At 39.9% G+C, this 27,903-nt stretch overlaps 2 protein-coding genes and 1 long non-coding RNA gene across 4 annotated transcripts; 2 read left to right on the top strand and 1 right to left on the bottom strand.

The window, feature by feature from the left end:
- The first annotated feature begins 1,338 nt into the window (after positions 1 to 1,338).
- On the top strand, positions 1,339 to 11,125 carry adra1d (adrenoceptor alpha 1D). The gene is made up of 2 exons (XM_026171089.2): positions 1,339 to 3,134; positions 9,682 to 11,125. The coding sequence occupies exons 1-2, from the start codon at positions 2,180 to 2,182 to the stop codon at positions 10,230 to 10,232; spliced, it is 1,506 nt and encodes a 501-aa protein (XP_026026874.1). The 5' UTR covers positions 1,339 to 2,179; the 3' UTR covers positions 10,233 to 11,125.
- On the bottom strand, positions 3,948 to 14,890 carry LOC145429459 (uncharacterized). Its single transcript, XR_013909696.1, has 3 exons — positions 12,133 to 14,890; positions 9,651 to 9,885; positions 3,948 to 8,460 (listed from the first exon to the last, which is right to left on the bottom strand). It is a non-coding gene; the product is annotated as an uncharacterized LOC145429459 (long non-coding RNA).
- Positions 14,890 to 21,960, top strand: LOC145419230 (serine/threonine-protein kinase pim-2-like). 2 transcript variants are annotated; one of them, XM_026171069.2, is made up of 11 exons: positions 14,890 to 15,400; positions 16,037 to 16,279; positions 18,026 to 18,268; positions 18,789 to 19,031; positions 19,166 to 19,300; positions 19,418 to 19,512; positions 19,654 to 19,701; positions 19,805 to 20,023; positions 20,131 to 20,311; positions 20,398 to 20,568; positions 20,658 to 21,960. In XM_026171069.2, exons 1-11 carry the CDS (start codon positions 15,340 to 15,342, stop codon positions 20,747 to 20,749), a joined length of 1,731 nt encoding a protein of 576 aa, XP_026026854.1. In that variant the 5' UTR covers positions 14,890 to 15,339; the 3' UTR covers positions 20,750 to 21,960. The 2 variants fall into 2 exon arrangements, with proteins under 2 accessions (XP_026026854.1, XP_080159086.1); XM_080302960.1 differs by lacking the exons at positions 14,890 to 15,400; positions 16,037 to 16,279 and adding an exon at positions 17,255 to 17,395.
- Positions 21,961 to 27,903: the final 5,943 nt, after the last annotated feature.

Raw genomic sequence — 27,903 nt, 5'->3', positions numbered from 1 at the left:
TAGTCCTTTCCTTTCCTTCCCAATGTTGCCAAAGTGCTCGCTCATAGAGGGTCAAATAATTATTGGGGTTTTCCTCTGTATTTGTGTTATTGTAGGGTCTACCTTATAATATAAAGTGCCTTGAGGCGACTGTTGTTGTGATTTAGCGCTGTATACATAAAATGAAATGAATGGAACTGAACTCGTCATACTGGACACTGCATACCTCACATTTTGGTCCAGAGCCACTGTTCAGTATGAAAACAGGAAGTACAGTGCCTCAGTGTTGTAGGTTCAAATGAGGGGACAGGTGGGCATGTGTCATGTCTGAAGCATGTCGTACCTATTTTACAGCTTGTTTTTTTGTGTGTGTTTTTTTTCTATGAACATGTATTTTAGAAGCAAAAATTTTAAAAGCATTGAGAACTTTCACCAACACTCACTAACTGGCTCTGTTATTAAGGTAAATTTGACACTTTTTTTGCAGCACAAAGGATCTAAGAATAGAAAGTTGTCTCTTCAGTTTTTATCCATCCATCCAGCAATTTTGTTATCTGGTGTGTAATCATCATTAGGGTCTTTTGGGGGTGTGGGGGTAAAGCTCTAATGCTTTTTGAGCTACGCAGACACACATGGCCTTTCTCCAGCATGGGTACGGACTCTTAGCCCTATTGCGAGCACTCAAACTAATAAGAAGAAAGAGGTGGAAACCAACCAATCTGAAGAGGTCTCAGCTGTAATTATGGGCCTCTGAGAGTGCTCGGCTGCCTTGTGTGATATGAAAACTAGTGAAGTTTCTCCTAAGTTGCTTTTCATTCAATGCATGATTCAGTACTTCTTATTACAAAATGTGAAAGAAAGAAAGTGCTACTGAATTTGCACGCACCTGCAGGATGGGCACTTGGAAATAGGCAATCATTTGTTTCAATCTAAGATGATGTAGATACCACTATCAGCAGGAAGCTTTCATCATGCAGGAGAGCAGTATTCCAGTACCAGCAAAACTAGATACTGTCTTCTATAAATATGCATGTGAATCCACACACCACAACATCCTGGTGTGGTATGTTTAGGTGTTGCTGATTACTTTTCGCCAAGACATGTTTGAGATTCATCCTGGAGACATGTATTAACTATGTGTCACAACACGCTCTGTTGCTACACTAAACAGACCGGTAGTTTGGGGTTGATCGTTTTCCATGCAGGGTTTGTTTGGCCTCTCTGTGACCCTGCCTCTTGACCTTTCCTCTCCTCTGGGCTCCCTAGTGGTTTGTGCAGGCCCATCTTTCTACTTCAGCTATGCACACCAGGCCTGGAGAAAGCAGCTGCAGTGCCACTGGGAAGCTTTACCGCTTTGCCTGAAGGCACTCGGATTTTCACACCGGGGTCAGTATGGTTTGTCGGTGCCTGGTGGCAGTTTGGATAATCTCAGTGATGTGCCACTGTTTTACACTTATGGCATGAAAGAGAGGCTTATTCTGGTGTGTAATAACCGGTGAGTAATAAACAACATAGCTTTTATCCCCCTACCTCCAACACGTGTCCTTTTGCTTTGTTTTGTTTGTTTCTTTGGTCAAACTTTATTTGCCCATAAGCGCATCATCATCACCCTGGTGATAAAAAAGCACTGGAGCATTTAAGGCTTGTACACATGCAGCGGTCATGCAGAATTCGTGACCACATATACGCTCTCTGGTGGAGACTGTGAGCCCATCGTTATGTTTTTTGCGGTGTGGGTGGAGCTGTGCAGTAGGTTCAGACCTGCTGTACCAGCTCTGACTCTGGGATTTGTTATGAAGGATGCCAGCAGTGGAAACCCGTCGCATGGAAGAAATATTTTTACATTTACCTAATTTGTTTTTTTTTTAATGATCTTTAAAAATGGCATCCAAACTTTATAGTTTATTAAACATTGTGTACATACACGTTTAAGTGAGTTTAACACTAATCACGAGTCAGTCTTTGTGGATGTAGTTTTTGCAGGGGCTTCTTTTTTCCCCATCGGTTTTATTTTTTATTTTTATTTAGTTTTGTTGCCTTTTACTTTCCCTTCGCTTGACCCGTGATAAATACTGACAGTGTGAACGGCTGCTTGGCAACCTTACTGGAAAGACAGAATGAAAGGAGACTGAGAACGACGCGTGTCACACTGCTTTCTTCAGAAAACTTACTCCCTTACTTCTCTTTATGGCGTTTCAAAATGACAGACTCTAACTTGAGGAACGAAAGCAACCATGGGCTGTTTTTCACTTCTTTTAATGGATCTGTTTCGGACCAGATGTTACCAAATGACAGCATTACCACATGCAGGAACTTCACAATGGACTCACAGGTTGTCGGAGTTGGGATCTTTCTCTCCGTTTTTATTTTGGTGGCAATTGTTGGGAATATTTTGGTTATCCTGTCTGTGGTGTGCAACAAACAGTTACAGACCGTCACCAACTTCTTCATTGTCAACTTAGCCATAGCAGACCTCCTGTTGGGCATTATTGTGCTGCCCTTCTCTGCATCTCTAGAGGTGCTGGGATGCTGGGTGTTTGGCCGGGTTTTCTGTAACATCTGGGCAGCGGTGGATGTGCTCTGCTGCACGGCATCAATCCTCAGCCTCTGTATGATCTCCATCGACCGTTATATCGGCGTGAAATACTGCCTTAAATACCCAAGTATTATGACTGAGAGAAAGGCAGTCGCTATTTTAGTCCTAGTGTGGGTATCATCTGTTGTGATCTCGGTCGGTCCGCTCCTGGGATGGAAGGAACCGCCGCCTGTGGACGAAAGCATCTGCAGGATCACAGAGGAGCCGGGATACGCGCTCTTCTCCTCGCTTTTCTCTTTCTACCTCCCGCTTATGGTCATTCTCATCATGTATTTTAGGGTGTACGTGGTGGCCCGCAGGACTACTCGGAGCCTGGAAGCGGGAGTCAAACGCGAGAGAAATAAGTCGATGGAAGTGGTCCTGCGGATACACTGTCGCAGCGTGCTGGAGGACGCGCGTCCGGCGAGCTCAAAAAGCAGCAAAAACCACCCGTTTCGAAGTTCGCTCTCCGTGCGGCTGATGAAGTTCTCCAGGGAGAAAAAGGCTGCGAAAACCCTGGCCATAGTGGTGGGGATGTTCATCCTCTGCTGGCTGCCCTTTTTCTTCTTTCTGCCAATGGGTATGTTTTATTTATCGATCTCTTTTATTTTTATATAACCGTTTCTCAGCATTTCATGCTGGGTCATGAGCTGGGTCCTGCGTAAAATAGGATTCAGTCTGTTGCATTTCCACCAGACTCCTGGCAAAGACGGAGAATATGACTTCTTATAAATGTTCCTCTCCTAAATGCGCTTTTAAAAAGTTTCTATCTTTAAGAGCAACAAACACGCCTGTTTCGGGCCTGCTATGATTTATGATTTTACTCCTGAACTGATCATGTGTGAGATGGACATCGGTCCAAAATAAAGCGTTCTGAATAAATGGGTCGTGTTCAGTATAAGAAATTGACGCTGTGATTGAAAACGTTTGCGTCTAAGAGGCTCCTCTTGACAGCTGCGCAGACTTTTATAAAAGACTCGAAATTCTGGTCGCAAAGGAAACCTAAACGTATGAAATTCCGTGAATTTTAATTTAAGAAAACCCTTTCACACTGTTAATAAACTCTGTAAAATTGGCGTTTGGCCTAACAAAATAAGAAAATTGCGTGTTCTGGATTGCATGCGCAGCTTATTTTGGGAGCTATGCCAGGAAGTGATCAAAATTAAGATGCTATAATGCTACAAAAACCAATTCTTTTGTCAGGAAAGGTCAGCTCTGCAACATGACCATTAAAGTGGTTTGTTTTCATGCCTGTAATTTTTTCATGACTGTAATTATTCCTTCACATGGCTAATATCACATTTTTCAAAGAGCAGTCATAACAGACTGACATTCTTCACTGATGACCAGTTCCAGCGGCTACTTACCTTGGTAAAAACTCAGACAGGCATGATTTTCAAGAATAAACATTTATGTTTTATTGTTGAGCATATTCATTAAGTTGACTACGGTACTAAGAGAGTGGGATGTAAGATTCAAATCAGGCAAAGAGATCTTCTATTCCCCTGCAGATGGTTGAAAAGGCCCTCCACTGAGGGTGACCAATTCAGTCTTTATGACAACACATAAATCAAACCGAACGAGCACATTTTACAGTGGAATCAAATGGAAATAGCTTTAAATTTAAAGACAAAACTGGACATAAAGGCACACCTTAAAACACAAACAGAGGCAATATGGGTATTAGCAACAAAAAGAATGACTGAAATGCAAAACTGAATAAATAAAGAGTGCCTACGTAGCAGGATTCAGGCTAGATTCGCTTAGACTAATAGAGCTCTGGTGCCACATGTTAATGGTGGCACCACAGATTTTCATTTTGCATATATTTCACATAATTGATTGCGAGAGCCATTGAGAACAAATGGCCAGTATCTTACTGGGCAAAGCACTAACACAGCACTCTGATTCTTGCTGCACCTCTCCTTTTACAGACTGGAATTATTAGGGACACACGGGGTGCATGAAATGAAATTGGTGCTACTTATCATTTTATTCACTTAATGGGAAAGAAAGGGGCACGTTTATTTGTATGCCTAAATCAGACAAACTCCATCCTCAGCATGTGATTAAAAATGACAGGAATGAGATTTAAAGGTTTAAAATGTTAAAAGTCAGTACACATTTCATTACACACATTATTAATCAATTTGTGCACCTCAAGGCAGTCTCTAATAATAGTTTTAATTAACATTACTGTAATGATTGTAATAATTTGACTTTGTGATCGCGTTATTGCTTTTAGGAAAGGTCATACAGACTCTTAAATCTAAAATGGTGACACTAAAAATCTGCATTCAAAGGCAGTTCAGCCAAAAGGGATCATTAATTTTGTCTGGTGTTATCTTGAGTTGTTTTATTTTTTATTTATGATACCTGGTGAATGTCAGAAAGGTCTCTAATTTGCATGATAAAGGAAGTCAGACTATCAAAACACTAATATCTAAACTAACGACCTGCAATTTGGTTTTTAAAGCATAGTAAAACTCTGAACTCTAAGAATCTAGTCATCGTGCTGTAAGCCATCTGGTTTGCAAAAACCCTTTGAGAGATGACCTCAGGCCTCCTCAAAGGAAGTATTTTTAAACATTAAGTTCCACCAGGGATCAATAAAGTTCTACACTGTCAATTTATCCCCATGGGTGGCTGCCTTTTATTTCCCAAACCACTCACAGATGAGTGTGGGGCCTTAGCACCGCTTGCTAACCTACACTCGGTCAGTCAGACACGGTGATGTTGGTCCATCGCAGAGACAGACATTAATAGGTAACTTTTTGCCGAAAGGCAGAGCTGTACGTTCAGCTCATCTTATACCAATCAGGACTTTTCTGTGTGATGATCCAAATCTAGATGGAATCCTCTGACTCGTTTCAACCTATATTAGCACACCAGACCCATTTTATATTGCCAGAAACTGAGGAAATAAAGAGGAATGGCCTGTCAGATTTCTGTTTAAGGCCATTTCTTTCCCTCTGTAAAAGCCAACCACGACCACTGAGGTGGTATAATTAACTAGTTCTTCTTTCAGGCTTAGCAGAAAATGCTTTTTTTTTGTTTTTCAAAAATGCACAACTGATTTTAAATATGTTCACCCACTATTGTTTAATAGACTGAAATTGGTTGTTGTAAATGAGGAAGTGCACAAAAAATCTGCAGTCTCTCTGAAGGCCAACAGGTGGCGATAGTTGTGGTTGCAAAAGGACTTCTGGTCCTACTGAAAACCATGTGAGGACATTGTTCTGATTTGACGTCTGTAAAGAGTTTCTTGTTGAGTTTATGGACTCAGTCACTCATTTTGGATTTATTTTGGACATATTTATTGGCTAACAACAAAAACTGCATGTCATTAGGCATGTGGTTTACCAGTCAGACCCACCAATCTTAGTCACATACATTTTTTTTGCAACCAAGATAGCGATGGGGTAAATGCTCATCTCAGGTCTTCAAAACGTGACACAACATTAGCTACTTTTACTGTCTGCGATTCTGACCAATAAATTATCTGAGCTAGAAACCTCTACTGTCCAAAGTCTGTTAAAACACCTCAGTAACACATTAACAAAACCCATTGTTATGCTGTGTGACTGGCCCCTTCATCATCATGAAAGTATTGTATTAACCACATACACACAGTCATGCTGCTGTAAATACTCAGCTACACCTTATTATTAGCCCCTCTTGTGATAGTCGTTATTGTGGGGGGCATTTGATAGTGATGACCCATTTTAAAATATTTAAATTAGTTGTGGACTCCGGGCGTGATTCACAAGCAGATTTGATTAAGCAGGAAAGTAACGGGAGACAAGCAATCAGAAAATCTAAAATTTTACAACTAATGTTAACTACTAGTAAACATTTACTATTGCTACAGTCTGTAATATTTGCAGTTTTGTATTATGATAATATGTCATTTGGTCATTAATATCATACCATAAATGAATGATAGTAGTTAGAAATGTGTACAAAAAGGGGAAGCACTCAATTATTCTGACAGAAGTCCAAAGAACAAAGTCCAGAAAAATGTTTTAGATATTATGATGAAACTAAGTGAGTAAGTGCAGAGGGCATCCTCTATTTGTACACAGGTACGTTTTAATACAGGGATTTTCCACTTTTGTTTTCAAAATCTCCATCAATGTGAAAACACATGAAAAAACAGCAAAACCAAGCAGTCTGACATCAAAAACTGAAATACAGGCGCACATCTTTGATGTTCCAAGATAACATCCTTGCTTTCCTTGTTGACATATTAATACAGAAACGTCGTTGTTGAAAATCTTCAGGCTGGAAGAGGTTTTCAAAAGGCCCATTTTCAGTGGCCTAAAATGCTGTTTAAAAGTAGAGGAAAGGTCACAAATGCAAAGAAAATTTATGTCTTCCAGAATATCCAAGTATGTGTGGACAGGGGCTTAGAGTCCATATGCAGTCGTCTTTATTTGGTTTTGGTTTTTTCTGTCAGTGAAGCTGAAGATCTTATTTGACCAGAGCGTAAAGTAGCCAAATAGTTTTTCAGTGGTTATACTTGAACCATATAACTTATTGAGTGTCTTAATAAGTTGTTGGGCGGCCATGTTTTTCCAGAATAAAACTATATCACTCTTTGAAATAGACTTTGCAGACCACTGGCAGTATACCTGAGTACAAAAACAATTTTGACAACAGGTATTCCTTCATTTGACCGTGGTGATAAATTGTTTAAAATCTCTCATAAGTGTCCAGTTTCTTTGGCTATACTCTCCCACTGTCAGCCAACTCCAATGCATTCTTGAGATCCCCTCCCAGGCATTTCAACCCCCATTCACACCTTGCTTCAGCTGACCTCAGAAGATCACCTCACAGGGTGGGGCAAGGTCTCATATTAGTTTCACGCTTGACCCCCAGTATGGCAATGACCCACGCCTTTTTTCACACCTCAGCTCAAGTAATGACCTCATGACCCTCAGCACCATCTCCAAAGGCCACAACCCCCACTGGAGGTTAAATATCTGGGGCTTGCCAACATTTGTTTTTAGAACTGGACAAGATCTTCACAAACCTAATTAAATCCAGCTACCTTCGTTTTCAAGCTCCCAAGACTATCTTGATCTGGCTGGCCGAGAGCTTGCACAGATACAATTCACATTGTTTTCTTGTCAAAACATTCAGACAAACTTTATTGATGGAGGAATGGTCATACTGGAACAAATAAAGGTGATCATTATGAGCAGCTGTGTTTTTTTGCAATGAATCTGAGGGCACAAGTGGACAAAAATCAACTATGCCAACAAAATGCCTTTGCCCAACATCCACACAGCATAGCAGGGCGCCTCCATCCCCTCACTTTTAAGGTTTCAAGTTTTTCAGTGTCTGTATATCTTAGCTGTTGGTGGCCTTATGTTGAGTTTAAGCTTTAGAAAAGCGTAAAACAAAACACACTAATATACAAAATACACAAATTAAAAAAGATTGCCATCCCAGAAGCAATAAAACAAATACATAAAAAATATACCTGTTGTCATGGTGTTTTGGCTGTGCGTCAGAGCAGTGAATCACTTGCTGCCTGCCTCTAAAGGTGATGTCATTTTAGGGACATAATTCAAAAAAAGAACATCCCTTCCTCTTATTAATTTATTAATCTTAGTCTTTAATCCTGAGTGAATTTGGGTGGGTAGTGATGAAAGAAAAATGAGACTATGAAGAAAGTCTCAACTTTGTTTCATCATCCACTTCTTTTAATATAAGTGCATTCTTTCTGTTTAGTGGTCAGTAATGTCAGAGCATGAACTCTGAGCATTACACACAAGCCTCTGTGCAGTACTAAGCAGAAAAAAAAAAAGGATTTCTGGGATATCAGTGCAGACTTGACATCATAGCATTGTTAAATGTTGCCTCTGTGTCCAGGCTCGATGCCATGTTAAATCCCAGGCCTGGAGAGAAAGAAGAATAACGGTAAAGAAAGAGAGAAAAGCAGCTTCCTCTGAAAAATAAGGGTGTCATCGGACTATTGTACTAAAAATAGCATTGGGAGTATATGAGCAAAGCAAAATGCCTTGTGCTGCTAGTCATCTGTGCAAAAAGCAATTTTCATTATGAAAAACTCTAATGTTCTCATTTGTTAAATTACCAGTGTGTAATGTCATATGCACAAAAGCTAGAAAACTTCCATATATTCCATATTTCTTAAATATCTATAATCCCCACTACAAGAAATAATAGAAATTCCCTTCATTTTCCATTATTCTAAATAGAGTTGATAAATTGAATATTTAGAGGTTATCCATTCCAGTATTTCACATCAGGCAAAACCAATAACAAACACAGACAGAAACACCAGCAGAAACAAAGATGATGTGCTTGCATTAAATGGAACATTTCAAAACTTTTATGAATCATTGTGCTAAGCCTGGTGTGTGTCCTTGGAGCATGGAAAAAACATTTTTTGATAACAATGTGTATGTTTCACCTGACCCCTTTAGCGAGAGTTTCCATCACAGGAAAAAGCCCATCTAATATTGTGTTGGCACATTTCATGTAATCAGTTAACATCAGTTAAATCCATTCAAGAAATCTGTAAGTACCAGAAAAGTCTGCCTTCATCGTGCATGGTATTCAAGCAAAAAGAAAAAAAGTTCTGTGCCCTCAGGCTTGTGGGTGAAGCATGTTCTATAAATATCTGCCCTTAAAATGTCAGAACCTCCTTTGCTTCTATTAACAAACATAAGCAAAAAAAAAAAAAACCTGCAGGTGCACAATAAATCATTAAAAAGATCCTGCCGTCAGAGTGCAAATACATATACACATAACATAATAGTACATCACAGCTGTGCATAGACGTGTGCATTTCTTGCAGTATATATATATATCTTTGTTAAATTAAGATTATTCCATATAATTATTTTGCTTTATTATTACTTACCTATTATTATTTAGTATCCAACCTGACTGACAAAATGACATACAGCATCAAACTGTAAAAATCATTCATATTTATTAAATTTATATATTTTGCATGTGTACAAATTCTCTGACAGTACTAACGTTTATCTTCAGCGGCTCTTTGTAGGATATTTGCGAAAATATTTGTTCTATATTGTTCATTTACTTTATGGTAACTCACACATCTTCCTGATGGCTTCATCTCCTTTCAGGTTCCTTCTTCCCGGCACTAAAACCGTCTGAAACTGTGTTCAAGGTGATCTTTTGGTTGGGATACTTCAACAGCTGCATCAACCCCATTATCTACCCCTGCTCCAGTAAAGAGTTCCAGCGGGCTTTCACCAGGCTCCTCAAGTGCCAGTGTTACCAGAAACGTAGGGTCCTTCGCCGCTTCTATGACCAGAGATGGCGGACTGCTGTCAAGGGAATGACAAGGGATCAGAGAGGCGATTATAAGCCTGGCTACGCTGTGCACGAATCCTGCGGCAGCTCTTTGCTACACACAAGAAAAGGACATGCACTAGGTTTCAAGAGATGGAGTCTGTTTCCACCACTGCGAAAGTCCTCCTTCCAGCTCAAAGAGAAAGTAAATAATCTGTCAAATAAAATTAAGGGAGGGACGGGAAAATGCAACACACCTGCTGTTGGTCGAATTGAAACGGTGGACACGGTGTCTATGGGGATTTACAACTCTTGTGAGCAGAGTAGCTATCAGTTTTATGATCTGGCAGAATGCTATGGCCTGAAAGAGACTGACATTTAGACGGTCACCAAAGAGGCTTTTATTTATTTTCAAAGGGCCATATTGGACCGACATGTAAGAAAGACTGTGATAATGCATAATATCAAAGAATCAAGGCACGATTAAAGCTGAGAATAATGGGTTGATCCTTGCACAAACAGGCAAAAAAAAGAAACCCTTATCCCAATCACGTGGGTCCCACCATGTTTATTTGGATGAAACTTCTAGCGAACTGCTCAATGACACATTTGGGACATGGGTGCGAAATAAGCAGTAAGTTGGGACTTAATACTTTTTCGCTTGAAGGCACTGGATGTGAAGATTTCATAGCCTACAGCTGACAGCTGGCAAGTTTTAAGAATGTAATATTTTGGGAAAGACAGTTAACATAAGGCTGGATAATTAGTATTGTTGTATGTTTTTCTTACAGTTTTGTATCAGGCAGTTTTGATGTCTTTAAATGTTAGCCAGCTCACACTGTGTGATAAAGACTGAGAGTAAATGGTTTGGTTGGCATGTTTTGTGATTTAACAAAAGACAAAGAAGCAAAAGAACAAATACCTGTACTGAAACTAAGTTTTCAATCTCCGCGAAAGTAAAATCACAAGTGCATTTTTGTGTTGGTGCCACAGTTTAATCAAATGTAAAATTTCATATTGAATTATGATCATTAATCTGCGCCTCTGTTTCTTTTTTTGACAAGGCATTGTAAAGACGAGTGGCCAACGTTGCCAAGTGAACAGTAATGTCAAGTTGTGTTTTTTTGGTGGGGGGTTTATGTTTATCAGATGAAAGGCAAAAAATGTAGGAGAGGAAAAAATGTGGAGACAATAATTTCTTTATTGTTTTATGCCTTCCAGTTACGTTACGTTATTTGATTCATGATTAAAGAAAAATATCTCCTTCATCCAGAAGATGTCACTGTTGCTTTGGTTGTTTTACCTTGTGCACCTATTCATCTTTAAGTAAAGCTAAATGCTTTTGGGATGACTTGTTTTTAGTAGAAGTGAATCTGTTGGAAATAAATTAACACCTGCATTTAATGAAAGCGGTCAGAACAGCAGTAAGAATATGTCTACTGACTGAGAAGTACAAATTACAAAAAGAAAAAGAAATACAAAAAGATTTCAGGAAAGCACAAACACACTTTCATAAATCTGGAATTGGAGGCAGTGCACATTGATAGAGAGAAAGGGAACAACTCCATGAAGCCCAATAAACCACAGTTGATTCCTGTTAGAAGCCTTACTAGAAATTAGGTATATAACCTTAACTTTACTGTATTAAAGTTAGAAAAATCACTTAAAAGTGGTCAAATGTGTTATATTGTTGAATATAATTAAAGACAAAACTGCCTTCATCACAGCTTTCCCTAAATTAATCTTTATTGATTTAATCAGAAAAAGCTTTGGTAGCTCATTCTCAGAACAGCAGCCTCAGATTTCTTCTTAGACAGAAGATTTGCAGTACAGAGAAAAAAAACAATAAAGGGGAAAATGGGACGGGTACATTTCAAGTTTGTTATTTAAGTTATTAGGCTTAGCAAAACATCTACGTCCGTTTGAAACGATTATCAACATTAACAGACTGAACTGGACTTAATAACAGGAGTCCATATAATTTTAGTAAATTATTCTGGTATCAGCTGCGCTGGGTATGTAAATCGGGCCGTAAATCAGCTGCTGTGCTGATCCGACGCCACTCTGCTAAAAATCCGGACAAATGTCACTTGATCAAGGAGTAGATCTGCATCAGATGAGATCAGCTGACTACGTGTGCGTGCGCTGTGCATATAAAGAAAGTGGTGCGCAAAAGCAGGGTAGTGACAGAATTGATGCGCATTATAGATATTTGAAGCATGTGTACCTGCACATGCATGCTTATTAACCCACGGGTACTGTGGAATATATTTTTTACTCACCTAAAGCGCTCGTGCTCTCGTCCACTCCCCGCAAAAAATTAGCAGCTGTGCGGTGTCTGTGGCATCGGTGCTCTCATCTCATGCCATGGAGTAAAAATCAAAAGCACAGCTTTATCAGACAGTTGCAGTTTAATGTTGGCTGACGAGTCTTCAGTGCGTCGCACAACTGGATTTCTGGACACGCTGACGTTGGTGAAGTCCTGCACATTATTTCGGTGACTTTAACGAGGCCGTGTTTTATGAGGTCTCCATCTGAAAAAGCCTTGACATGTCTTGCGATGAGTTGGGCGACCTCATAGCCGGCTATTGGAGCCTTTTCCTGGATAATTTGAGCACGAAAAAAATACTGTTGCTGACCATGCAGGAGAGCTACCCTTTGCTTTAATTTCTGCTCTCGCTCAGCACCAGTGTAGGATGCATAGGCCTGATGTTTGGTTTCATAATGACGTGGTACATTATACTCTTTCATAATTGCCGCAGTTTCAGTGCAGATCAAACAGACACACTTCCCCTTGAATTCTTTGAAGAAATATTCTCCCACCGTGTCTGAAATTTTCTGCACTCACTTTCTACCTTTCGCTTCTTTGGTTCTGCCATGTTTAGTAACTTGGGGGTAAATTTCTTCTGTGATTGACCTTTTTGGTGGAGCAACTGCCTTGATTAACAACAGCTCCCCCTGGTGTTAAAACTAAGAAGTGCAATACACTCAACCAAAAGTTCGGGCCAAATTCTATTCTATTCATAAAATTACTTGCGGGCCAATTAAAAATGGACCGCGGGCCGCAGTTTGGACACCCCTGTTTTATGTGGTCATATAAACGTTTCTTGCAATTTCTTAAACTGGACTTGACTTTGTTAATAGCAGCCTATCAAAAACAACACAACATGTATTCCCATTCCCATTTTAGCTGAATCTACAAAAAATGCCAAAGATAACAAACACAGGCTGACAGCTATAAATCACTCTGCAATGACCTATGAATCATTCAAGTACAAAAAGGCACCTAATTCACAGGATGAACCAGTGTTGGGTTTACACATAAAAGACAATTTAGCAAAGAACCAGAGATAATTTTATTATATCTTTAGGTGCTTTATTACCAGCAGTACACATATCTTTTGTTTCCAATTTTGTAGGTGAGTTTACAAAAAATAGTAACGATGACAGAGTTTGGCAGATATAAAATAATATTTTACATCAATGAAGTGAGTCAGTGGGGCTATTTGCCTAAAACGTCGCACATGTCAGCATGGTGTGTAGTGTGTTTTTAAAAGAAATGTGAGGAAACTGGACAAATGGTGTATAAAAAAAGAAATTTATCTGAAAGTCATGTCCTTAAGAAGCAGACAAAAAAAAAAACCCATCCAGCATAACTGGCTGCGCCTTGGTTGCATTGTTTTGGATAGGTATGGGGGGAAAAGAAGAAAAACTGTTTATTAATACTGCTGCAATATTTGTTAAATATAATTTTTGTTCAATAAAAAAAGACCTTGATAAAAAAAAAAAGCCACCCAACAAAGACCTGACACACAGTGGCGTGTCGAGAAAATTTTTGTTGGGGGGGCCAGGTAGGGGCACAGATTTGGAGAAGGGTGGCAGATGTAATTGGCAGATAATGTTTAAAAAAAAATTCTACCAACCGTTAACCATAATTCAATAACCCTATAAACCTAATAACCAAATGCACTTTTAACTCTTATTAGAATGAGATTTTAACCACTACGGTGCAAAGTTTTTAGATACTGCGTTGATAAAGTACAAGAGATACAATCAGTGCTTTGTCAATGTTTACTCAGCATTCAAGAACATCAATATTTGCATAGTATTTTTACTGACATGTAGTGCACATATGTTTTGGGCAAAAACATTTTTGAATATTAAAATATGAACATTTGTAACAAACAATTGACAAATTAGCCAGTTCCAATGCAAAACTTTATCTGCCTGTTAAAAAAAGAAGATAATCTTCTCACAAACTGGTGTTTGATTTTGAAACAGGAAAAAAGTGGGGAAACAACTGAAAAGACTAACATTTGAATAAAACCTGAAAGCAAGTAAATACTTTCTCTGCTGCCTTATGGTAAACTTTGGTAATATTGATAAAGAACAACACTGGCTGATGATGAAATACAGTCAGCTGGCATGGTGACACTGCCAGTATTAACCTGCAGGGCTGGACTGGGACAGAAAATCGGGCATTTTGACTACAGACCGGCCCACCAGGTATTAAAGCCATAAAGCCTTTGAATGAAAACAAATGCTGTTGTGACAATGATGTACAGTCTTGTGTCTTATGTATGATTTCTATACATTTTACGTCAGATAAAAACTTTGGTTGTAAGATTTAGATAATTATTTAATAAAAGCTAGACATTTTAAATGAGAATAAGAAAGAAAAGTATTTCTTTGTGCCCCACCTTTCCCTGTTAATGCCCTACCTGGCCCCCTGGCAACACTTTGCTAGACCCGCCCCTGCACAGTTACCAGCTGTCAGCTACGTAGAAAAAGGATCCTGGTGTTATTTATCTCTCAGAAACAGTTGATAACTTCAACTCATTCATGTCACCTAAAAGGTAAACCTGTTTCTCCATCACCTGTTCAGCTCTGATGATTCTGTAAGGACATCTCCTGGTTTCATCTTCATGTTTCCCTCTCATCACATATACAAACCAACATCATGACCAGCAGCTTTACAGCTAGTTAACACCAATAGCTAGTTAACCCATAGCTATTCACACAACAACGGGGTATTGGGTAACTATGATGTTTTTATTTTAGAAAACAAAGTACACATGAATTAATGTACTTTAATAGAAAATGGAAAGGTGATACAACCTCAAAAACGTGGTTGTCTCTAGATTTAAAAAGAGAAATAAGGTCCAGTAGTTACACTATATAAAAAAATTAATGCACAATTTAAAAAACAAAATTTATAGGTAGGTATATCGACTTCTCATTAAATTATATGAATTATTATGGCTTTGTCTGCCATAGTGTTTTTCTTTAAACTACTTAGGAACACTTTTACTGGCAGTCGGTGATGTCACTGAAAGGCAAGGTTCTGTTGCCATAGTCTCCTGAGTTTATTTTGAAAGCTAACTTACGGAACTCGCTTAAACAGCTTAGGAAAGACAAGCGCACACATATGAAGAAGTATTCCCTCATCACGGTGACATTTTCACTTTTAAACGGTCTCAAAAATTAACATGAAAAAGGAAACGAGAAAAAATACAAATTCAGGAGAAAAGAAAGATCCAGGAGATCAAAGTAAGTAAACAAATACATCAAATCTGGGTAAAATCCCTCAAATAACAGAATCTACTTTTCTAAAAATGTTGACAGTCTGTGTATAAAATGAAACATTTGAATCCTACCCATATGGAAAAGATATATATAAATCTTATAAAGTTTGTATCTGTCTTGTGTGAAACTTGTATGTTTTGGATACTTACTAAAACAATATATGAAAGTAATGAGAAAGTGGCCACTTTCATGAGTAAATCATATAAGCCTGATATGATTCACTGCATGAAGTAGGCCACATCTTACGCAAGTCTTTTATAAATTTGTACCATTTCTTTTCCATATGGGTATGTTTGACTGAAAATAGCATAATTACAACACGTCTAATCAAAGAAAGGTTAATGGGGCACTTTGTCTTTTGGTAAAATAATGTGACAAGTTTATTCTTGGACTCAGCAGTAAAAACAGATCAACAAGTGTCATGAAGATCTAAGTCTTAGTAGACCTAGTATGGACTCGTGTTGCTCTGTTTTTATCAAAAGGATAAACTTGTTATTATAATTTAACCAATACTTCCTAAAATGGCATCAAAATCCTTCCAGTCCTGATGTCGAGCACTCTTTTTCACTACTGTGTTGTTGTTGTTGTTGTTGTTTATAGACTCTAAGAGCAGGATGGCTAAAAGAAAGGCCAGTCCTGAAAAGAAGACCCCCGTAAAAAGAAGGAGGGTCACTGAGCAGGCTGCTCCTTCCACCAGCTCAGATACACACCAGGTCAAAGCAGTGAAGCGTAAGGCCCAGCAAGATGGAGCGGGCACAACCAGTGCACCGAAGAAGATTAAACTTGCTGAGCCTACGAGTGAAGACAGGGAGCAAGCGTCTTCCTCTGTGGACACTGGTAAAGGTAGGCTAATTAGTTGAGTGAGGGGTAGATTAAGTGCACAGCTGGTTGCTCGGTTTAAGATATTAGTGTTTGGGAGATATTTTTCTGTTGTACAGTTCATTTGCTGTTATGGAGTTCTTGTTACTGATGAAAAAAAAAGTGTATTTTTTGTTTCAAAATAGCTGATCTGCTCTATGCTAACATCTGCAAACAAATATAATTCTATAAAGTTGGTCTATATAGTGTGTAACTGTTGATATAGAGCGTTATTAAATTTATTGCTACTGCAATCATATGGCACGTTGACTTCTAAGGAAATTTTAGATGGCACTTATCATCAGAAAGGTTGCTGACTCCTGGGTTAGACCTTCATATTCATTTTTTTTTTAAACTTTTTTAAGAACGCATTTTAACATTGGACTCAAAAATAAATAAATCCCCCGCTAACAAAAAAGGCTCTTCAAGTGCCAAATTGCTTTATATTTCTTCACTTAAATATACGGCCGCAAGTAGGGCTGACATGGGCCCCAGGTTTGATGTGTTCTGCCGTAAACTGGACAAACCAACATAAGGATGGAAGCCACTGTGGGACTTTTTCAGTAAGTTGAGCATGTGTTTTATAAGTTAATCAGTAAATTAACACCAATAGCTAGTTAACCCATAGCTATTCACACAAATGAATAGCTATGAGAAAGGTGATACAACCTCAAAAACGTGGTTGTCTCTAGATTTAAAAAGAGAAATAAGGTCCAGTAGTTACACTATATAAAAAAATTAATGCACAATTTAAAAAACAAAATTTATAGGTAGGTATATCGACTTCTCATTAAATTATATGAATTATTATGGCTTTGTCTGCCATAGTGTTTTTCTTTAAACTACTTAGGAACACTTTTACTGGCAGTCGGTGATGTCACTGAAAGGCAAGGTTCTGTTGCCATAGTCTCCTGAGTTTATTTTGAAAGCTAACTTACGGAACTCGCTTAAACAGCTTAGGAAAGACAAGCGCACACATTTGAAGAAGTATTCCCTCATCACGGTGACATTTTCACTTTTAAACGGTCTCAAAAATTAACATGAAAAAGGAAACGAGAAAAAATACAAATTCAGGAGAAAAGAAAGATCCAGGAGATCAAAGTAAGTAAACAAATACATCAAATCTGGGTAAAATCCCTCAAATAACAGAATCTACTTTTCTAAAAATGTTGACAGTCTGTGTATAAAATGAAACATTTGAATCCTACCCATATGGAAAAGATATATATAAATCTTATAAAGTTTGTATCTGTCTTGTGTGAAACTTGTATGTTTTGGATACTTACTAAAACAATATATGAAAGTAATGAGAAAGTGGCCACTTTCATGAGTAAATCATATAAGCCTGATATGATTCACTGCATGAAGTAGGCCACATCTTACGCAAGTCTTTTATAAATTTGTACCATTTCTTTTCCATATGGGTATGTTTGACTGAAAATAGCATAATTACAACACGTCTAATCAAAGAAAGGTTAATGGGGCACTTTGTCTTTTGGTAAAATAATGTGACAAGTTTATTCTTGGACTCAGCAGTAAAAACAGATCAACAAGTGTCATGAAGATCTAAGTCTTAGTAGACCTAGTATGGACTCGTGTTGCTCTGTTTTTATCAAAAGGATAAACTTGTTATTATAATTTAACCAATACTTCCTAAAATGGCATCAAAATCCTTCCAGTCCTGATGTCGAGCACTCTTTTTCACTACTGTGTTGTTGTTGTTGTTTATAGACTCTAAGAGCAGGATGGCTAAAAGAAAGGCCAGTCCTGAAAAGAAGACCCCCGTAAAAAGAGGGAGGGTCACTGAGCAGGCTGCTCCTTCCACCAGCTCAGATACACACCAGGTCAAAGCAGTGAAGCGTAAGGCCCAGCAAGATGGAGCGGGCACAACCAGTGCACCGAAGAAGATTAAACTTGCTGAGCCTACGAGTGAAGACAGGGAGCAAGCGTCTTCCTCCGTGGACACTGGTAAAGGTAGGCTAATTAGTTGAGTGAGGGGTAGATTAAGTGCACAGCTGGTTGCTCGGTTTAAGATATTAGTGTTTGGGAGATACTTTTCTGTTGTACAGTTCATTTGCTGTTATGGAGTTCTTGTTACTGATGAAAAAAAAGTGTATTTTTTGTTTCAAAATAGCTGATCTGCTCTATGCCAACATCTGCGAACAAATATAATTCTATAAAGGTGGTCTATATAGTGTGTATACCCATATGACTGAAGAAGAATTAGTTGAAATCTTTATTTCTTTATTTAAATCTTTATTTCAAATCTTTATTATTAGTTTATTCTTGGACTCAGCAGTAAAAACAGATCAACAAGTGTCATGAAGATCTAAGTCTTAGTAGACCTAGTATGGACTCGTGTTGCTCTGTTTTTATCAAAAGGATAAACTTGTTATTATAATTTAACCAATACTTCCTAAAATGGCATCAAAATCCTTCCAGTCCTGATGTCGAGCACTCTTTTTCACTACTGTGTTGTTGTTGTTGTTTATAGACTCTAAGAGCAGGATGGCTAAAAGAAAGGCCAGTCCTGAAAAGAAGACCCCCGTAAAAAGAAGGAGGGTCACTGAGCAGGCTGCTCCTTCCACCAGCTCAGATACACACCAGGTCAAAGCAGTGAAGCGTAAGGCCCAGCAAGATGGAGCGGGCACAACCAGTGCACCGAAGAAGATTAAACTTGCTGAGCCTACGAGTGAAGACAGGGAGCAAGCGTCTTCCTCCGTGGACACTGGTAAAGGTAGGCTAATTAGTTGAGTGAGGGGTAGATTAAGTGCACAGCTGGTTGCTCGGTTTAAGATATTAGTGTTTGGGAGATATTTGTGTGTATGATCTAATACGCTGATGTGCTTTTGCTGTTTTCCACATCTGCAGACTGCAGTCAAAACACAAAGGGGTGCACAAAAAATGGCAGAAACAAGTCTGCGGGAGACAGCAAAGAGTCACCCAAGAAAAAGAAAAAGGACAAAACCAAAAACGTCGTCCAAAATCCAGCAGCCGACCAGCAACGTAAGTAGCAAGCAGCTTGGCTTTTATACTCAGGTGAAGAGCAAAATGAACATTTAGGGTACAGCAGAGAGTAATTTGTGTCACAGCTGTAGTAAAACAACATTTGGGTCTTTTCAGGGGAATACCAAGCCAGATATGTGCAGGAGCACCATCTAGGAAATGGCGGCTGTGGAGCAGTGTTTGCTGGCTACAGGATAACAGATCATTTCCCAGTAAGTGTTCAGATGGTGGGAGTAAGACAGGCAGTAATGCAGATAACGGATAATATCGTCAGCTGAGCATTAAAGGTGCCGTTTTACACCTTTAATGATGTCATACTGAGGAAATGCTCACCAATGCTCTGTGTCTTTTAGGTAGCCATCAAACACGTTCCCAAGAACAGAATCCCCATCAAAGTGACGGTAAGTGTGCAACACTTGAACTGTTTTTACATTCCTGGACTGAGTGCAGCGTTCACCTGTGAAACATCTGTTCCTCATCATCCACTTTGTTGTAATATATCAGGATGAAAACGGGAAGGAAGTCTCAGTGGAAGTGGCCATTTTGCTGAAGCTTGCAGCTGAAGCAGATGGATCAGTGGGAACGTCGGCTCCTGTGTCTCTGTTGGACTGGTTTGACTTTGGCACAGAGCTGATCCTGGTGCAGGAGAGACCTGTCCCCGCGGTGGACCTGTTTGAATACATAAGAGAAAATGGAGGATGTTTACCAGAAGGAAAGGCCAAGGTAAGTTGACTGGAAGAGCCTTAGACTGTACAGCATTCAATCAAAGCATAGAGTATCAGAGAAGCATCAACCTGTTGACTCATTACTGTCTTTTTCATCTTTTCCAGGTCATTCTGAAGCAACTGGTTGATGCAGCAAAGGACCTGGAAGAGAAAGACATCTTTCACCGGGACATCAAGAGTGAGAACATTCTGATTGAGACCGGCTCAGATGTGCCTCGAGTTCGTATCATTGACTTTGGCCTGAGCTGCTTTGCTACGGAGCAATCGCAGTTCTGCTTCTTCTATGGTAACATATTCAGCTCCTGCTCTTCACAGATGTAGCAATTTGTGCCTTTTGTTTTAGAAGAAATTGTAATTGTGTCTGTTTATTAGGTACACCTATCCACAGCCCTCCCGAATGTTACTGGGGCAAAAAATACAGGCCTGGACCCACCACGGTGTGGCAAATGGGAGTGGTGCTGTACGAAGCGCTTCATGTGGGGGACTTTAATATCATGACGTTCATTGAAAACGAACTGAAATTCAACGAGCATCTGTCCCCACGTAAGAAAACATCACACTTCAAGATTCACTGATGGCTTGGATCACTGGAACTATCATCTTCATCTTTTCTCTCCTTTCTTTCTTTCCAGACTGCCGGAATTTCCTGGATGCGTGTTTAACCGATGTCCCGGAGAAGCGCCCAACGCTGGGGGACCTCCAGCGTCACCCCTGGCTCAGATAAACCCATCTCTCACACACACACATTTCATATATTATCATATAAGTGTGATACGTGACCTAACTTTCTTTTTTTGTCTTTCTTTCATTTTTTTGGTTTTTTTTAACAGGAAAAGGTTGTTTTTTGGGTTTTTTTGGCCAATTCTAAATTTTGCTATCCTGAAATTCCTGTAACCCCCCCCCCCCAGCCATCCCAGGAAAGGGGATCTCTCTTTGAATTGGCTTTCCCGAGGTTTCTTCCCATCATTCTGGCCCCCCGGGGAGTTTTTCCTCGTCTTCATAGAGAGCTTGGGCTGGGTCAGGAGCTTCATCAAAATTGGCCTTATTTGATTAGGTTAATGTAATAAAATTACGTTGATGTAATCAAAATTAGTAAAAATCAAAAGATTTAACTTAAACTTCCATTAAAACTTGTTTAACTCAACTTTGCTGAGAATACTCTTTCATTACCATGTCAAGGATTGTTTTTTACTCATGATGCATTTTGACAAGTAAGAAAACTGAAAACTCAATCAGGTTAAAGTATGCACAACGAAAGTCACACTGTCACTGCTCTGAAGACTTGCATCTGTTGCCCTAACCTCTAATGCGTCTCAACAGATTTCCTGGATCTAACAGAGGTTGCAACAGTTTTTCCTTCCCACTGTTGCTGATTGTTTGCTCATAGTGGGCTCTCTGATTGGTGGGATTCATTTTCTAATAGTATAGGGTCTCTGCCTTCCAATGTAAAGTGCCTCTAGACAACAGATGTGACTTGTTGCTATAGTTAAGGTTGAATTGAATCATTAATGTCCATTCAGTAGTGAAAATTTTATATTTCTTAATAGGGGTGGGTTTTGATGATCGATTTATCGATTAAAATCGATTCTGGCTTGGATAACGTGATATCGATTCATTAAAACCTGAATCGATTTTTAAATAGAAATTTATTTTGCCCGAAACGCCAGAATCTCAGGTTAAACCTCACAAAATTTCTACAACCACCAAACCGCTAAAACAGTAAATGAGAGCAGATACACGGATTCTGCACAAAGACGTGAACACAAAACGCGGACCCGACGGATCAGAATCACTGAGATGTGGCTTTCTCACCCGCCGGCACGTACGCTTAGCTGTGTCTCTAATCAAACCTCTGTAACTTTGCTCTGCTTCACTTCGTTTTTGACTGCACAATATTTTTAATGTCATCTGCTATAAAAACCCAGACCAAGTCTCGCAAGCGTCAGCTTTCTTTTTATAGATATAAAAATATAGATATGTACTGATAAGTACCATCTGTAGCTTAGAACATTAAACACTTATTGTACTTACTGTAAGGAACAACAAGATAAGTAAAACAACACAATACATTCTCACAGTTCCCGACTGTATTGGTGTTTTGTTTAGTTTTTTTCAAATGTTTCTGAGCTTAATCGGCGGGAAAAATACATTGTGTAAACTTAACAGGTAGCTAACGAAAGCGAGTGACTCACCGGGACAAATAACTCCAACACAAGTAATTCGACACACGTTATTCCCTTTGTGGTCAGAGTTCGGGGCCTAATAAAAGAGTAGCTTATTAGCATTGATATGTAAAAAAAAAACAAAACAATTTGGTCTCATTATCTAGTTTGCAGCACTGCATACTTTGTTGAAAAAACACTTGACCGCCATTATTCATGTTCTTTGATTTCTCCAGTGCCTTCAACACCATTCTTCCCTCGGTTCTAAAGGACAAGCTGGTGAACTCTGGAGTGGACCATCACCTCACTACCTGGATCCTGGACTACCTCACCGACCGACCACAGTATGTGAGGACTCAGGGCTGTGTGTCGGACAGGGTCGTCTGCAGTACGGGGGCCCCACAGGGAACGGTTCTGGCTCCGTTCCTCTTCACCATCTACACTGCAGACTTCTCCCACAATTCCACCCAGTGCTTCCTGCAGAAGTTCTCTGATGACTCTGCAATAGTCGGCCTCATCACTGATGGGGACGACAAGGAGTACAGAGGACTGACTCAAGACTTTGTGGACTGGTGCCAGCTGAACTACCTCCAGATCAACGCCAGTAAAACCAAGGAACTGGTGGTAGACTTCCGCAGGCACAAGCATTCTCCACTGCAACCACTGAACATCCAAGGTATGGACATTGAGGCTGTGGACAGCTACAGGTACCTTGGTGTTCATCTGAACAATAGACTGGACTGGACTCATAACTCAGACGCCCTCTACAGGAAAGGGCAGAGCAGGCTGTACTTGCTGCGGAGACTCAGGTCGTTTGGAGTGGAGGGCCCACTCCTGAAGAAATTCTATGACTCTGTTGTGGCTTCTGCTATCTTTTATGGCGTGGTCTCTGCTATCTTTTATGGCGTGGTCTGCTGGGGCGGCAGCATCTCTGCTGGGGACAGGAAGAGACTGAACAGGGTGATCCGAAGGGCCAGCTCTGTTCTAGGATGCCCTCTGGACCCAGTGGAGGTGGTGAGTGACAGGAGAACGGCGGCTAAGCTGTCATCCCTGATGGACAACATCTCCCACCCCATGCAGCAGACTGTGACAGCACTGAGCAGCTCCTTCAGTGGGAGACTGCGGCACCCACGGTGTGGGACGGAGAGATTTCGCAGGTCTTTCCTCCCCACTGCTGTCAGACTCCATAATAAAGACTTTAACTGATCAAGCACACACATCCATACATATGCAATAATACTAAGTGCAATAATCCTTTCTGTCATCGTTGTATTTTTACTCAGTTGTATATAGTATTTGTATTTGTATTCTATTTTTATCTTATTGTATATTTATTTTTATTTTATTCTACTGTATATAGTATTTTATTTTATTCTATTCTGTACAGTTGTGTACTGTATTTATTCTTATTGTATTCTAATTTTTGCCTCATAACTTTTGCACTGTCCACTTCCTGCTGTGACAAAACAAATTTCCCACGTGTGGGACTAATAAAGGTTATCTTATCTTATCTTATCTTATCTTATTGCGAAGCTCTCATAGGAAGAGACAGCCAATGCTTCCTGCGCACAAGACGCAAGGTCGTAACGCAGCAAGACTGCATCAAAGCGCCCCCTTGTGACAATAATAGGCAATCGTTTTAGATGACAAGAGGGGAATTTGCAGCCCTGTATTTCGCATGGGTTAGACCAGGAGTCGGCAATCCTGGGCACTCCTGCCACACAGCTGGCACGCGAAGGGTTAACTGATGGCACGACACCCAGTGAATTAATCCGAGAAGGTGTATTAAAAAATTAATGGCCGTGCCAGCGGAGCACATCCAGTGGCGTGTCGAGAAAATTTTTGTTGGGGGGGCCAGGTAGGGGCACAGATTTGGAGAAGGGTGGCAGATGTAATTGGCAGATAATGTTAAAAACAATTCTACCAACCGTTAACCATAATTCAATAATCCTATAAACCTAATAACCGAATGCACTTTTAACTCTTATTAGAATGAGATTTTAACCACTACGGTGCAAAGTTTTTAGATACTGCGTTGATAAAGTACAAGAGATACAATCAGTGCTTTGTCAGTGTTTACTCAGCATTCAAGAACATCAATATTTGCATAGTATTTTTACTGACATGTAGTGCACATATGTTTTGGGCAAAAACATCTTTGAATATTAAAATACGAACATTTTTAACATACAATTGGCAAATTAGCCAGTTCCAATGCAAAACTTTATCTGCCTGTTAAAAAAAAAGAAGATAATCTTCTCACAAACTGGTGTTTGATTTTGAAACAGGAAAAAAGTGGGGAAACAAATGAAAAGACTAACATTTGAATAAAACCTGAAAGCAAGTAAATACTTTCTATGCTGCCTTATGATAAACTTTGGTAATATTGATGTATAAAGAACAACACTGGCTGATGATGAAATACAGTCAGCTGGCATGGTGACACTGCCAGTATTAACCTGCAGGGCTGGACTGGGACAAAAAATTAGGCATTTTGACTACAGACCGGCCCACCAGGTATTAAAGCCATAAAGCCTTTGAATGAAAACAAATGCTGTTGTGACAGTGATGTACACAGTCTTTTTGGTATATGTATGATTTCTATACATTTTACGTCAGATAAAAACTTTGTTCGCAAGATTTAGATAATTATTTAATAAAAGCTAGATATTTTAAATGAGAATAAAAAAGAAAAGTATTTCCTTGTGCCCCCCTTTCCCTGTTAATGCCCTACCTGGCCCCCTGGAAACACTTTGCTAGACCCGCCCCTGCACAGTTACCAGTTGTCAGCTACTTAGAAAAGGATCCTGGTGTTATTTGTCTCTCAGAAACAGTTCATAACTTCAACTCATTCACGTCACCCAAAAGGTAAACCTGTTTCTCCATCACAGCTCTGATGATCCAGTAAGGACATCTCCTGGTTTCATCCTCATGTTTCCCTCTCACCACATATCCAAACCGACATCATGACCAGCAGCTTTACAGCTGTGGCTCCAGCAAACATCAGCTGATACTAGAAATTAATATTAAATAAATTCTAACAACAGCTGATCAAGCTTAAAAGTGCTGCTGTTGTTTAGCGCGACATCCGCTGGTTTCCTGTTTCTGGCACAAAGTGGGCGATAAATAAACAAGAGAGAAAAGCTGATCAGCTGATCATTGATCAGTTTCATGATTGAAGTAGCAACAGGAGAGGCAGGGTGAGAGAATGAGAGAAGAAGAGGCAGCTGTGCAGCGTAACGACAGAATAACTCCAGCTTTGTGTCTTTTTTTCATTATAGCGAAAGTCCGGGACAAACTGCGTCTCTTCTCAGCTCAATACGAAACGTGTAATATTTTCTCTGAATGAGGGACCATTCCATTTTTTTAAGGAGCCGTTGGCAACTCTACTAACCTTATGAATAAAATAAAGTTCACTATCAGTAACATCATAGCACCCACCCAGCTGTATATAAACTCCGTCAAGCTGGCTAGAACGCAGTACGAGTTTTTGCAACTGAGGGTAAAAAGTCAGCACAACGAAAATAAACTCCACCTAAACTTGGTTTATATCTGACCCAGATAGACTGCAGGGCCCTATTTCAGGAAGCCGGTTTAGAAAACTCAGAGTGAAAAACGATACTCAGGGTTGAGTAACCCCGAACTGTCCAACTCGGAATATTCGGTTTCAGAAAGGCTGATAACAATTAGTTCAATCAACGCGGAGTTGCTTTAACCCCAAGTTAAGCGCGCGCACGAGGATACATAAAGCCCTGATCAGTGGAGCACAGATTAAGCGAGTCACCATGGAGACGGAGGGAAAGAAGGCGCGGTCAATGTATTTTACAGCGCTTGAGGCCGAAATTCTGATGGCAGCATATGCTGATAACATGCAAATTTTGCAGAAAAAAAGTAACACAGCCTCAGCTGCAAAAGAAAGGGAGCATGCATGGCAAAACATAGCCGACAGAGTCAATGCGTGAGTGTTAATTTAAACATTGATCTAGGGATTTCCACCCATTTAACACGTTATTTTATTATATTTTATTTTGTGTTTTATACAGTTTATTTTGTGATGTGATTTGAGCGCAGGTGCAACCCAACAGGCCCCCAACGTTCCTGGCAGCAAGTAAAAATGAAATATAAAAATATAGTCCAAACAGGTAAGGTGTAATTGTATCATGGGCCATAGTGCTTGGTCTGTTTGTCCGATGTAAATCAATTGCAGTTAGAGGCTACATTAATTTCCCCTCTGTAAGCACTTATTGAAATTATCTGAGCACATTACAAGTACATATTTGCTTACTCTGTATACTCAAATGTGACCCGTTATGGCCACTAGAAAAAAAACGGAGGCCTGAAAAACAGGTGGGGGTCCTCCACCACCACCACTCACAGAGCCTGGCCACTTGGCTTCCACATTTGTGATAATGTTGGCAGCATCACATATGATCTTCACAGTGCAGAGAACACAAATTAGCATCCATTACTATAATGAAATAATTTGTTAGTTTGAAATGCTACAGGGAACCATGTACCTGTACATTAATGCTGTGGAAAGACTTCCTGTTCACATAGTCTCCTTCATTTACTGAAGGAGCAATGATTGGAATGTGAGTGCCATCTATACAGCCAATCACGCCTGGGAACCCTGAGAATAAATGTAAAATTTAAGTAGTAGTTCAAGTATCACCACATCATGAATTAAGTTTCGTTCATCCTGCTATCTGCAATTTTGTGGCATCCCTCTTTGATAAATCTTGTGGGTCTATGACCGGGGAACACCACAAACGAGTACAGGAGACGTTTCAGTGCAACTGTAACATTCCTGACTGCCCGACAGACGGTAGCCTTGGAAACGTGCTCAGCGTCACCAATATTATACAGAAAGCTCCCGTTTGCAAAAAACCGAAGTGCGATACAAATAATATGTACAGAACTGAGAGAATGTCCGCGATGTGTCACATGAGCAATATTAGGCCTGAGGATGTTATTCAAATAAATTATAGATTGTGCTGAAAAACGGTAACGTTCACACAGGAAATCATCAGGAAATGATAAAATGTCCAAACGCGCTCTAATCACTCTCTCCCGGTGGAGAGCTCTGCGGAGAATTTGGGCTTCAACATCTACTGGCTCTTCAAGGAAGGGGCACGGCATGTCTGACACTTCCTACAGTCAGGTTTCCGACAAAGAGGCGGGGACAGTCAGGGTTAGTTGAAGTAAACCTGCTAGGGGGCAGGTTAGCTTCACGGAGTGTGTTGTCATAGTAACTCGCTCAGAATTAATCTAAACTCGCTTTGTGAAACCGAAAACCCAGAGTTTTCGTTAACTCAGGGTATACTTACTCAGATTTTGCTCTAAACCGGCTTCCTGAAATAGGGCCCCGGTCATAACTTCTTACCTGAAGTTCAGTTCACCTGACACTCAGACTGGCGGCTGCCTCGGGGCTCTCCTCCTGCCTCCCCTTCCCTCATCCACCTGCTGGCCTCTGTGGAAGCCCCGCCATAGCCACCACCAAACAACTGAGTTATTTTTACACATCGACCTGCATCTGGCCAATCCACCACCTCTCATTGTCCGTGCCCTTACAAAAAAAAATAAAAAAATAAGTCACCGGGCATATGCCCGGTATGCCCGATGGCCAGTCCAGCTATGTTAACCTGCAACCAAATCTGCAGCTCCATACAGCAATGTTACGACTTAGATTATATCTTATAACTCATAACTCTTATGT

Source organism: Astatotilapia calliptera, chromosome 6, assembly GCF_964374335.1.
Source record: "Astatotilapia calliptera chromosome 6, fAstCal68.1, whole genome shotgun sequence".
NCBI lineage: Eukaryota > Metazoa > Chordata > Actinopteri > Cichliformes > Cichlidae > Astatotilapia > Astatotilapia calliptera.
This window is presented reverse-complemented; position numbering and strand designations above follow the sequence as displayed.

What these genes read in the sequence shown, in the direction of transcription:
- adra1d (XM_026171089.2), top strand. Translation starts at nt 2,180, where the DNA reads ATGACAGACTCTAACTTGAGGAACGAAAGCAACCATGGGCTGTTTTTC. An exon ending in TTTCTTCTTTCTGCCAATGG is followed by an intron (nt 3,135 to 9,681) that starts GTATGTTTTATT and finishes ATCTCCTTTCAG; the next exon opens with GTTCCTTCTTCCCGGCACTA.
- LOC145419230 (XM_026171069.2), top strand. Translation starts at nt 15,340, where the DNA reads ATGAAAAAGGAAACGAGAAAAAATACAAATTCAGGAGAAAAGAAAGAT. An exon ending in GCAGTTCTGCTTCTTCTATG is followed by an intron (nt 20,312 to 20,397) that starts GTAACATATTCA and finishes TCTGTTTATTAG; the next exon opens with GTACACCTATCCACAGCCCT. An exon ending in CAACGAGCATCTGTCCCCAC is followed by an intron (nt 20,569 to 20,657) that starts GTAAGAAAACAT and finishes CTTTCTTTCCAG; the next exon opens with ACTGCCGGAATTTCCTGGAT.